The 13887-nt window shown below is 37.7% G+C and overlaps 1 protein-coding gene across 2 annotated transcripts in view; it reads right to left on the minus strand.

The window, feature by feature from the left end:
- Positions 1–3973: 3973 nt before the first annotated feature.
- GMPS (guanine monophosphate synthase) overlaps positions 3974–13887 on the minus strand; it is a 70260-nt gene continuing 60346 nt past the window's right edge. For both annotated transcript variants that reach the window (XM_003894924.2, XM_009201485.4), the window contains exons 13-16: positions 10445–10560; positions 6635–6765; positions 5171–5343; positions 3974–4096 (exon numbers count right to left, since the gene is read on the minus strand). In XM_003894924.2, the coding sequence (XP_003894973.1) occupies positions 3995–4096; positions 5171–5343; positions 6635–6765; positions 10445–10560 (522 nt within the window). In that variant the 3' untranslated portion in view covers positions 3974–3994. The remainder of the gene's footprint in view (positions 4097–5170; positions 5344–6634; positions 6766–10444; positions 10561–13887) is intronic.

A 13887-nucleotide genomic window follows, 5' to 3' on the forward strand; every position in this document is an offset into this window, starting at 1 on the left:
GCATGAAGTATTGAGGAACACTGACAAAAAGGTTAAGAGTTCAGTGAGACACTGAGGCCTCTTCAGTACATAAAAATAGGGTTGCAAGTTAGCATCTTGATACTCTTTGGGGGATTCCATATCTCTTCACTTGCCATTAAGTGAAACGTTCAGAAATTTAAGAGTCAACAATGCCATCATTACTGCTGTCAAAGTCCTTCAGTGATTAAAAAGATATCGTGATCCCTCCATCATCTGGTGTTGTTAAATTACTTCAGTAAGAACAAAAGATGTGCTTTCCAAGGGTGGAGACATCCAACTTGTATTCAGTTCCCCATTACATTCTGGATTTGGGTCAATGAAAGCAGCATCCATTGGGGTGATAGCTAAGGCGTGCCCTCGCCACATATGAGTAAGATTTCTGGAGGGGAGTAGTGTGGAAAAGTGGTTTTAACATTGGGCAAGAGGATGTCAGAGAATTTCTGAAAGACACGGCTATCTCTAGAAACTCACTGTAAGTAAAGAGACAATTAACACTTTCGAAGCCCATTTATCCCTGATGGTCAATTACACACTAAGAACTTCCTTTTTAAGATTTGCCCTGAAGGGCCCTAGAGCATTACCTCTTCCATGCAGAGAATCAGAAAGCTTGGATTCTAGCTCTAGCTCCCAACAATTAGCTGTATATAACTGATGATGGGTGACTTCATTAGTGTCAAAGCCAAAGCATATTCTCTGTCAGCTTTTCAAAAAAACACGCAGTAAAGAGAGATTCCTACCAGGAAACTTTGATGGGGGTTTTTCAAGTGTTATCTCACAGCAGAAGATTCCTCAAGTGGTCAAACCTTGCCAACAGCTTCAAAAAAAAAGGTAACTAGGATTTAACTTTACAGTGCATTTTGATGTTTCCCTTTGTGTCGTATCTGACAATAAAAGAACTTAAAAAAAAAAAAAAAAAAAAAACCAACACTATCCAGCTTCTCCATTCTGTCTCCTGCTTTGCTTTTTCTTGTTTATAAAATACAAATTGATGGCTGGATTTGATGTTGAAAATTTAATACAGTTATCTCATGTCACAGATAAACAACAAAAATGACTTGACCAAGTTCACAGTGTTGTTTAATGGCAGAGCAAAGCACTAAAGATGGATAGTCCTGCCTTCCTAATTTGAACGCTCTTATCTCTACAGGTTAGGATCAAGTTATTCAGCAAAATAGGCTATCAGGAGGTTAAGCCCAAACAGTGAGGACACAAACTTTTATGATGTTTGACTAAATGCATGCAGTTTACCTCAAGATTAAGGAATTAAAAAAAGGTTGGAAAACAGTGTAACCCTATCTCCTGGATACATCTACAGACTTGCATTTAGGAATTATGCCAGGCTGTTATTTCTAACAGAGCTGATGATCATAGATGGGGCCTTTAGGCAGGACTGGGTATTTGGTTCTTAAAAATGATTCTGTGCCTGCCTATCTTAGGAATAAATAATGCTTTCAATGATCTGCATTGTTCTGTCTACCTAAAAGGTACAAAGAAAAAAAATATATTTAATTAAAGAGAGATGTGTCCCAGGTAGATGGTAAGCAATGGGAATAAAGTCATGATATACCCAGCATAACCAATGATGAATGTTATTAGCCTGGTAGCCACCATTCTAGTCTTAGTTGAAAATAAGCATCTCATAAGTTTACATAATTTTAGGTGTCAGAATACACGTACGGAAAGGACAATCTAGACTAAGGAAACCTGAAATTTAATTCTGAAATTCATTAGGGAACCATGCCTAAGATGAGTTTATTTTCTTAACTGTAAAATGGAAGTGCAACCTTTAACTTTCCTCAGTGGCTCAGATGAAATACTGTGAAGGTACAGAGTAATGCTATATGACACAAAGCAAAAAGTGCTGTGCAAAAGAAGACAGTGTGCTAAATATTAGGAAATTTCTGAGTTCCAGAAAATTTAGATTTTTAAGAAACTATGTCATGTGAAGACGTGTTTTGGAGAAACAATTTTTCCAATATTGTATTTATATATTAGGAGGGATTATATAAAAGGTGTTCAAAAAACAAGTATCAGGAAAACACTAAATTAAGCAGAATTTAGCAATTGTTTTTAACTTCAGAATTTCTCAGAGCTTTGAATATTGTATACCATGAATCTCCAAGAAAGGACAACTGAGCTTATTCTCCCCAAACTTATATGACCACCTAATCCTTTTTACATGGAACTTCTCAGTGGAGCAGTGTTCCATATAACATACTTAGGGAACACACATTCTTACTATCTATTTTCCCAAAATTCCTATTGTTTGCTTCAACACAAAATAGTAAGACACTGTGGCTAGAATTTTTTTTTCCATATAAACATAAACGTGTACTGACACATGTTGGTAAGCATTTTATAGGCTGTCTATTCTAGCTCTCAAATAACATGACTCTAAATCTAAACCAGATCACTAACATAGCCTCTTTCCAGAAGGCCATGAGTACCTCCTCATCAGGATAGAGAATGTACCCTTTAAGTTTTGTAGGAGTCAAGTACCCCTTTGTCTTGGGCACAGATTTCTGTTAAGACAGACAGAAACTCTTCCCTTGCTGGTCCAGCAGCGGTTTTCTTGTTCTCTGGACCAGCCAGAATAAAAAGACGACTTCTTGCCATGCATCATTTGTTGTTTATCTAACACTGAATCCCAAATAAAATTTCACACCTGATTAATAGATCTGACCTTTTAAACTAGAAAAGCAGCAGCAACCTGAGATGGAATTGGTAAGAGAAAAATATGGTAACATTCTTAGCTAAAATACTGAGAGAAATGGAGAGTTTAAGTCTACTACTGTCTACAGTACTTATGTGAATGTTATAAAAGATCTGTTAGAAACTGGTAGCGATGGCAACAAGTCCTGCACCAGTTCTTAAATTCTCTCTTATAGCTAGTAGAAAGGATTACAAAGTTTGGCAAACATCTTGCATGGATCAAGACTGTTCACAGATGTCTGAGCAACGAATAATATGTCTATAGATTAGATCTACGAGGTCATTTTACAACTGTTTACTAGAAGATATAAACATTTTTGCTCTCCCATTTGTAAGCTGTAGGTATGCATCATGGCTTCTGTGATCTCAGAGCTGTTTCTCGGACCAGCAAAAGAAGAGATGAAAATGCTCCTCTTGACCTCTATCTGCACTACACCAGAAATGTCACTGAGCCAGTTTCTTCTAGGGAGATAACAGAAACATTCTATGCAAGGCTGTGGGGGGCTGGTAATATAAGGCTAGGAGGATAAAGCTCCTTACTAATGAACAAGCTGACATTGAATAACATGGCATCTATGTGGAACATGGTTTGAAAACATTTTAAGATCATTCAGACATCTGAGACCACTCACAGTTTCTTCCTCCCAAGGCTGTGAAATAAAATTCAAAAGTACATCAATAAATTCCTGGTGCTTTTCCATTTTATGGTAGCTTACATTTTATACCCTCAGTGTCCTTCAAAAGTGGCTGGAATAGCCCACCTATACCTTTATCTGATATGTTCATCTCTTTTTCACCCTTTGGAGAAGTAAGATTACTTACAAGAAAACTGATTCTCCAAAAAGTATATATACATAGTATGTAACACTGGTAAATAATGGGTGTTTCTAACAGTTCTTAGAAACTGGCAAAGAGACAGAAGCCCGTAACTACCCCCAAACTCACCCACCTTCATACATCTTCACAGAGACATCAATAGCAACAGTGAATTTATACATAAAGAATAAGTGAGGCAAAGGCAAAAGCAGTATCAATCTGTCTGAGTGTAGGCAATGGTGCCTTGATTATTTACCCGTACAAATTCTTCAGTCCCTTTTGGTTATCCCCAACTCAGCTCTTAAGCCGCAGATTTTTGCTGTGGAGAACTCAGATGTGATGTAGCTGCTCCAGTAACTCTTTTCACAGTACTGCATGTCAATAATGGGAATGATTTCTAATCAATTTAAACTGCACACGGTACTTTAATAGAACAAGAAGTTTATTACTCCCACTCAGTAGTTCCTGGGGGCTTTGATGTTAAGTCATACATAATTCGAGAAATACCAGGAATCTTCTTAATCTCAGTGACCATCTTTAATACCACCTATTAAAAAAAATTACAGAGAAAAGTCAGCATCCACTGCATGTCCAGCAGTCCTAGAGGGCTTACATTTCTAATTTAAAATTAAAAGTTGACTATTTTCACTATTGTCCTCCACGTATATGGGATGGTTTCCGATTAATCTTATAGAATGAACCTATTCCCCTCTGCAGGGATAGGTTTAAGTTATTAAGGTTTAAAATATTAGTGACTTAAACTCAGTACTACTCAAAGTGTGATCCACAAACAGGTGCTAGTCTGCAATTTGTGTTTGTGACTGAGCCACAACAAATGCTTAAGAACATACAGTGATTTGACATTGCTGTGGCATCCAGGCATATGATTTTATGTGTTTCAGCCAATGCTCTGCAAATTATCTGCAGCTTAAACATACAACTCTAAGGGCCATTAATCATTATCAAGTATACAGGAAGAGAGGATAGCCTGCTCACTTGTCAAATTTGGCAAATTTGAGTCTAAGAGAAAACTAACTAAGCCACATTCCCCAACCCATCTACCTAGCTACAACCACAGCCTCGTGTTAGTGCACTGGAGGCAGCGGCCCAACTGTGAGACAGAGTCTCACTTTGATTTTCACTTGCTATTATTATGCAAGTGGCTCCTTTGGAATGTTCTGGTGAAAACAAAGAAGGATCAAAAATTGAGTTGGAATTGGTAGTAGGGAGAATATTTAGGCAATTCTTGGGTGTCTGGCCATAAAGCTATCAAATTGCATCCTTATTTCTAACAAACTCTTCTTCACTCCGAGAGTTTTCTTCTTTATTTGGGGAATACTATTTGTAAAGTAGAAACTGGCAGGATTAGACAAAATTATTATAATTGATTACTGTTTATATAGTAATCAGACATTTGGAGAGCATTTATAACTTAAGGCCTTTTTCTACCCCAGTGTATTAATCAAATATGTGAAAATTAAAAAAAAAAAAAAAAAAGGCCTATCTTATGAACAGAAAACCAACATCAGAAATACAGCACTGGCACAGCCTATTCCATTCACTGTATTATAAAATATAAGAGGCACTGAGAACATGCATTAGAAAAAAATACATAAATTACCTCTACAGGGATCTCATTGCCAGGTGTTGCAGGTATACCAGTCATGAAGTCACTAGTAATAAAGGTTCGAATAACCACAGATCTCTGGCATGAAGGCTGCTTTTGAAGTGGGTCCCGATCAAAATGTAATGGTGTCAAAATCACCGGCATCTGGCTGATTTTCCCAGCATACCCTAGAGAAAGGTACATGTAGAACCAATCACCGCACCATAGAAAAGCACTCTCAGTTCAATTAAATCCTCCCAGACAATATCTGAAATCACATATACACACAGAGCATAGTTAAGACTGTCATCATGCATTGATTCTAGCTACTCGCAGAGCATTTTAATTGGACTCAACCACAAATGCAAAAAACAGAATTTGATCACATCAGTGATGTTTCACTGATGTGCTATAGAAAGAGTCCATTCTCATTATTCTCTATTATAATTTGCAGTATAGTTATATTCTACACTGCAAACAATGAATTAGTGAATATTGAACTATTTCTCCCAGGGGATATGGAGGGTTAGGTCCCTGCAAGCCTCTGGTTGCAATATTTTCATCAACTGATTAATATATAACCTTGTTTTATGTACGTTTCTGATTTAAGACACTGTATTTAATATTTATTATAGATTCATTCATAGTGAACTCAAAATCAACAGCTCTTTAACTCATGCCTGAATGAAGTTTATCTAACACACAGATTTTCTCTGTAAGGTACATCACAGCATTCCTGTGCTTAGGAACCCAGACAGCACTTCAACACTATACTTGAGATCCATTTTAAACAGCAAAATCACTAACAAAAAGCATAAAAATGCAAAAGATATTTCATCAAGGAGACCATGAAGAAGACTTGTTCACATTATGAGAGCTGGAACAAGAAGGCACAGTGTCACCTTTTGTTCAAACTCAGCTGGGAACATCTAAGTCTGGAAATTCAAATTTCCTGCTGCTCTGTGCATACCCACAAATTGCCACAAAGGTGAATATATTTTATTTAGAAGCAACATTATAGGCTAGGTGCAGTGGCTCACACCTGTAATCCCAACACTCTGGGAGGCCAAGGCTGGCCTCACCTGACTCCTGACCTTATCACCTGAGGTCAGGAGTTCGAGATCAGCCTGGCCAAAACGGCAAAACCCCCATCTCTACTAAAACTACAAAAAAATAGCCAGGTGTGGTAGCGGGCGCCTGTAATCCCAGTTACTCAGGAGACTGAGGCAGGAGAATCACTTGTAACAGGAGGCGGAGGCTGAAGTGAACCAAGATTGTGCCACTGCACTTCAGCCTAGGTGACACAGCAAGACAGACTCTGTCTCAAAAAAAAAAAAAAGCAACATCATAGAACATTCAAAGATTTAAATAATAAAAACAAAAGCATCTAAAAAGCAAAAGCTACATCCTCCTACTCTTAATGTCAAGCTTCCAAAAACTAGTTTCAGAGGATAGTGATCAAAAACATGAGCAACTTACCAGACTCCCTGAGAATGTTATGGGCCTCAAAATCTGCTTGGCGTAAAGTACTGAGCACCCCTGTTGTCAAGAAAGTGGGAGTAACATCTGTAGGAGGTTCTTTAACTGGTGGACCAAATATATAAACAACTCTGGAAACAAAGAGGTAAAAATAATAGAGCAATTACATTTTAAATGTAGAAATTACATTTCAGTATGAGAAGCAAGGCACTTAGAACAGTAACATTCTTTCCATTTCCCACTTAGTTTTAGGCCCTTCTCCTGCCCACTTCATCTCCTCAAATGGATAGGACAACATGTAAGATTATAGGAAGGTCTGTGTTCTATGTGCTTTCCTCAAAGTGTGTTCTCTGGAACATTCTGTATCTCAGAATGTGCAAAGATATAAGTGATTATTACGACTCTCTTTTCACTTAACGTACTGGGTCAAAGAGTATCCCCAAAACTTCATGTCCACCCAGAATCTCTGGGGAGAAAAAGGGTCTCTGCAAATGTAATCAAGTTAAAATGAAGTAATACTGGATTAGGATAGGCTCTAATCCAATGACTGGTATCCTTTCAAGTACCGGAAAATTTGGATACACAGACACACATAGCGGAATGAGGATCATGTGAACACAAAGACTGACTGGATTATGCTGCCACAAGCCAAGAATTGTTAGCAATCATCCAATAGTAGGAAGAATCGAGGAAGGATCCTCCACTAGAGTCTTCAGAGAGAATATGACCTTGCCAACACTGAATTCAGACTTCTGGCCTCCTAAACTGTGAGATAATAAATGTCTGTTGTTTTAAGCCTCCCAGTTTCTGGTAATTTGTTATGGGTAGTCCTAGGAAACAAATACACACAGTTAAAATTTAAAAATAGGTGCCTTTATGACAAGACTTCAGAAACTATTAATATACTATGGTAACATGCACTGGAAATCTCCAAGAGGAAACTACAGTGAATTTCCCAAAATTAGTAAACTCATCTTTTTTTATCTACTTGAGAAACAATGATCCTAGAGAGATTCTCATTTGCACTTCATTAAAAGGGCCATTGAAATAGGACTTAGTATCCTACTACTTCCTTCCAAAAAAAAATTCATTACTGTTTTATATAAATGTCTGTTTGAAAGACATGAAGATACACCACAAATATCTTCATGTTAATGACAGTCAATGAGAGTACAGTTTGGAACATAACTTGAGGAAATCAGAATCAGACAATTTTAACAACTTGAAGTGTGTAGCTGGCCATTAGTTTGAAGGGATCTGTTTCACAATCTTCACCCAGAAAACAAGAGGGAATCAGGGTAGAGATATGAGTGCCACTTAGCTAGTTCTCCCTACTCCAGCCAGTAGACAATTGTCACCTTTCATCAGTCATGATTTTAGCAAAGAAAATAAAACTCCCTGGCAACTATCATGGTAAAGTTTAATGTTTTTTCTTTTTTTCTTAATATGTACTTAGGTAAAATACACAAAAGAAAACCATATTAGCACAAAACCACTGACACCACCACCGACTTTATTGTCTCCTTCCAAACATACTACAACAGAAGCAAGCTTTTTATCCCATGCATAGACAGTAAGTTATACTTTTTCTAAACAATATAGTTCCTAAAGCTCATAAAAGATCTTTAGAGGAGAAAGTTAAGAGAATACCATGAACCTGCTTTTTAAACCTTCTCACTTCTTACATACAAAATCACTAGAGTGTACTGGCACAGGTATTTACCCACACTATATATGACAGTAAAACTGGAACAGTCCCTCCCTGTACAAAGATTCCCTCATCCAAATTAGGAAAAAAACTGGCAAACATGGAAGAATATTTTAAAACTCCAATTCCCCAAAAAGACCCCGGCAAAGAAATCTAAAGTTCACCAAGATTCTCTTTTTTTTTTTGAGACGGAGTCTCGCTCTGTCGCCCAGGCTGGAGTGCAGTGGTGTGATCTCGGCTCACTGCAAGCTCTGCCTCCTGGGTTCACGCCATTCTCCTGCCTCAGCCTCCCGAGTAGCTGGGACTACAGGTGCCCGCCACGACGCCCAGCTAATTTTTTTTTTTTTTTTAGTAGAGACGGGGTTTCGCTGTGTTAGTCAGGATGGTCTCGATTTCCTGACCTCGTGATCCTCCCGCCTCGCCCTCCCAAAGTGCTGGGATCACAGGCGTGAGCCACCGTGCCCAGCCAAGTTCACCAAGATTCTTTTAAGAGCTTGCTGGGAAGATCTAGTTTTTTGTTTGCTGATTGTTAGGCTTTTTATTTTTTTCTTTTTTGAGAAGGGAGGAAGGAAGAAGAGACAAATAGGGAAAAGAGAGAGAAACTGGAATATAAACATAAAGTTTAAACAAGGATGTGTGCCCTTCGGCAAAAGAAAAAGGAGATAAAACTGTAAGAATGCTGTGAATGAAGAAATACACTAATTATACAGTAAAAGTGTGCAGTTCAATTTAGGGAAATTTTCTCTGTGATAGGCAAATTATGAGCCACTGTTCTAACCAAGACAATTATGTCCACTCAAAATAGGCAATTAAAAATTTATCATTATTGAAGTTTTTTTGTTTGTTTTGTTTTGTTTTTGAGAAAGGGTTTCACTCTGTTGCCCAGGCTGGATTGCAGTGGCACGATTTTGGCTCAAGGCAACCTCCCAGGCTCACGCGATCCTCCCACCTCAGACTCCCAAGTAGCTGGGACTACAGGCACACACCACCATGTCTGGCTAATTTTTGTATTTTTTGTAGAGATGGAGTTTCACCATGTTGTCCAGGCTGTTCTCAAACTCCTAAGCTCAAGTGATCCACCATGCCTGGCCCCCATTATTGAAGATATTAATAATTCCATTTTTCAGCATATGAAAGATGCTTCTGTATTTGGGGGTCTTCAGTTCATTTGAGTAAGCTTTTGAATGAGCATGTTCCCATCCCTAAAAACACAGCTTCCCTGTAACTCCTTATCTCTAACTATACAGACTCTGCTAGGTTAACATTAAAAGGTAAGCTTCTGATTTCTGCAGCAATTTGAGCAAAATGAAATCTCAAGTAATTCTTTTTGGTTGTTAACTGCCTAACACCCATGAAGAAAATTGAAGAGAGAGAATAACTGTGAAATAAGAAAATTTAATTAGCAATCTAGTACAAAATAAGTGAATTTTTAAACTATATATGGTATGATGAAATTATTAGAAATAGATTATAAATCAGCTGTTGATATATCCAATGTAAGAAATTAATATGCAAATTAAAGGAAAATTAACCTAAAATGTAAATCATATATTTAAATGTAACTATTTTAATGCTATCTGGCACATGCCCATTTCTTCGACTTTTTCCTTGGGGTTACTACTAAATTAACCAAGTCTCCATTTTTGTTTGCGGGGTGGGTGGTTGGTTGTTTTGTAGGGGTGGGTGGGTGTGTGTGTGTGTTACTTTATTTGTAATTCTGTAACCTGGACATACATTTTTTCAATCCTTCTGGAATAAAACATGTCACCATAAAACCAATAGCTAATATAAGCCACTAATTTAGAAGATATGTTTTACAGCTGCCTTTAATATTTTACACTAAAATAAAAAATCTTTCTCCTTTAAGTAATTTTTAACAGATGATTACATTGTGATAAAGAGTCAAAACACAAGATAATATTACATATCTACTTAACTGCGACCTATGTGCATACTTGAATTGCAAACACAGCCATTTACTCTTATCTACATGACCTACCTATATCTACATTTGAGCCTTTTGGTCTTTCATTAATGGAAAGCCCTTAAGAAGCACATCCTTCCATTACACATGTCCCCACCCTAGCTCCTGTGAAACACACCTGTTAACGTTGTGACACATGCGAGGTATAAGCCTAGCCAGAAAAATAAGTGATTCCCAGTCAGGTTCATCTTTACTGGAGATTCCACACACGTAACTGTAGGAACGACAGTCACCCTGAAAATAAAAAGATAATCAATAATTTTTAACAGTCAAAAGTTTAACTTGACTTTAAACTTAAACTCGGTTTAACTTGACAACGCTGGTTTTTTTTTAAAAGAAAAGATGCATTGAAAAATATCTTATGCATGGTGACACTATTAATAGTTTTTTTGAAATCTGAATGAAAGTATATACTAGATGTTTCTTTAATGGTATGAATAAATTCCAAATTAAAATCCAATATTAAATCCTACCTGAATCAGTTAAGACATACATAAGGTATCATGGTAATATCAAGAATTTAGGCTGAGTACGGTGGCTAATGCCTGTAATCCCAGCACTTTGGGAGGCCGAGGTGGGCAGATCACCTGAGGTCAGGAGTTCAAGACCAGCCTGGCCAACATGATGAAACCCCGTCTCTACTAAAAATATAAAAATTAGCTGGGCATGGTGGCATGAACCTGTAGTCCCAGCCACTTGGGAGGCTGAGGCAGGATAATCGCTTGATCCTGGGAGGCGGAGGTTGCAGTGAGTTGAGAGATCACGTCACTGCACTCCAGGCTGGGTGACAGAGAGAAACTCTGTCTCAAAAAAAAAAAAAAAGAATTTATTCAACATTCCCATTACCTGCTAACTGTGGATAATTTGGCAGACAAGGCCAGGTACAGAAGCTTACACCTATAATTCTAGCACTTTGGGAGGGTGAGGTGGGTGGGTCAGTGGAGCCCAGAAGTTTGAGACCAGCCTGGACAACATGGCAACACCCTGTCTCTACAAAATATACAAAACTTAGCTGGGCAGTGTGGTGGCATGTACCTGTAGTTCCCGCTACTCAGGAAGCTGAGGTGGGAGGATCACCTGAGCCCAAGGAGGTCGAGGCTATAGTGAGCAGTGATCATACCACTGTACTCTAGCCTGGGCAACAGAGTAAGACCCCATTTCAAAAATAAATAAATAAAATTATGAAAAATTGTAATTTGGCAAACAACATCTGCCCATGTTTTTTGAGTGGATAAAGAATTCTTAAGTGGGAGACAAAAACGATTCATAAACATTTACTTATCAATGTGTTTAAGTATCAGCTTAAAAGCTAATTTTAAAATAAGTAAATAAAACTGATTATAATTTATTCTCTTTTCCTGTGTCCTGTTTAATCCAAGTAATTTGCTTTTTTTATGAAAAGCATTTTAAAAAGTAACAGATTAGAGAAGTACCTAATGCCCAGAGTGGCAGGTACTAAGAATGCGAAAATCCAACATATGTGAACGCTAATGTGATAGCATCTATAAAAGTGTAAAATGGGCCGGGCACGGTGGCTCATGCCTGTAATCCTAGCACTTTGGGAGGCCAAGGCGGGTGGATTGCCTGAGCTCAGGAATTGGAGACCAGCCTAGGAAACATAGTGAAACCCTGTCTCTACTAAAATACAAAAAATTATCCAGGCATGGCGGCGTGTGCCTGTAACCCCAGCTACTCAGGAGGCTTAGACAGGAGAATCACTTGAACCTGGGAGGTGGAGGTTGCAGTGAGCTGAGATCATGCCACTGCACTCCAGCCTGGGCAACAGAGCAAGACTCCATCTCAAAAAAAAAAAAAAAAAAAAGTGTAAAATGTACATTTAACACAGAAAATGATCCTACATAAATACATGGATAACTGATGGGATGCCTATATAATAAAAAACTGAGAACAGTTTAAATGCCCACTGGTTAGAAGAATAGTTAAATAAATGATGGTATGCATAGAATATGAGGGAACAGTTAAGAACAATCTACTTGGAAAGGCACAGAAAGGTAAGTTCATGATGCTCAGTTAAAAGAAAAGTTGACAATGTGTACCCCAAATTCCCTATTTTCTTTTTAAAGTGTTTCTGGAAAGACACATACAAAACTTAACTGGAGAGTAGAAATAAAAAGTTTTTAATGTATTTTTGATTTTTTACAAATATGGTTTACTTCGGTATTTAGAAAATAAAATGCGTTCTTATACTAACCATGAACCATCATTTTTATCTGGGCTTGCAAGGGTCTAAGCTTCAAAGGGTAAGAGACGAAAGTCAGTTATCCAATAACAAAAGAAAATTTTATTTTGGTGGGAATGGTAGTAGAGCCTGAATAAGTTTCATTTTCAAAAAAGAAATCACTTATTCATCAAATTACCTCAAATATCTATTTTTTGTAACATTTCTCTAAAAAGAAGAGTAGGGAACTATTTCAACTCAACTCCCTGTGTAGCATGAGTTAGCATACAGACGTGGAAGTTCTCTGTAACAAATCTACTTAAAACTGAGAAACTTTTAAGAATTAAATAACCTGTCCACAATTCTATTTTTATATATTAGGGTAATACTGCCTGTAAGTATCATTGCAAATTTCAAAATAAATTTGTATGTGAATGAGATAATCCATAAACCACTGAAAGAAAACATCAATAACTCCAAGTAAGGTTATTTCAATAGTGATTTTAAAACAACATAAGCAGCTTACAACATTTTGCCTTTAAAAAGAAGGCAAGAGTTCCTTAACCCAAATAGCTGGCTTTATCACTTTCATGAAATAAAATATTTTAGTTTACTTTAAAAATAACAATCAATTTTTTCTTTTTCAAGACGGAGTTTTGCTGATGTTGCCCAGGCTGGAGTGCAATGGCACGATCTTGGCCCACTGCAACTTCCGCCTCCTGGGTTCAAGCAATTCTCCTGCCTCAGCCTCCCGAGCAGCTGGGATTACAGGCATGCGCCACCACACCCGGCTTATTTTGTAATTTTAGTAGAGATGGGGTTTCTGCATGTTGGTCAGGTTGGTCTTGAACTCCCGACCTCAGGTGATCCGCTCAACTTGGTCTCCGAAAGTGCTGGGATTACAGGCATGAGCCACTGCACCTGGCAACAACCACTTTTTATCTTGTTTTATTTACAAGCAGAACTGCATGAATTCAGAGCAAAGAGGAATTTAAACTGACAGATTCATATATTTAGAAAAAATGCTTATTAGGTTTTAGATGAATAATCTCTAAAACAGTAGAACTTCTTTCTACACATAATTTTACTGTAAGAGCACATTATAAACACATTAACCCAATAACTGGCACTTATACCATTTTTGAGTTGAATTACTGATACCTCTTCTAGTTTCCATTTAACCACACACTTGAAATAAAATAACCTTCCTCTTCCCTACCCTCCCACACTTTTGTTCCCCAAAAACTCATTTAAGGATCATATAAAGAAGGCCGGGCACAGTGGCTCACGCTTCCAATCCTAACACTTTGGGAGGACAAAGTGAAGGATCACTTGAGGCCAGAATTTCAAAGCCAGCCTGAGCAATGCAGTGAGACCCTATC

This window comes from Papio anubis, chromosome 2, assembly GCF_008728515.1.
Source record: "Papio anubis isolate 15944 chromosome 2, Panubis1.0, whole genome shotgun sequence".
In the NCBI taxonomy this organism is placed as follows: Eukaryota; Metazoa; Chordata; class Mammalia; order Primates; family Cercopithecidae; genus Papio; species Papio anubis.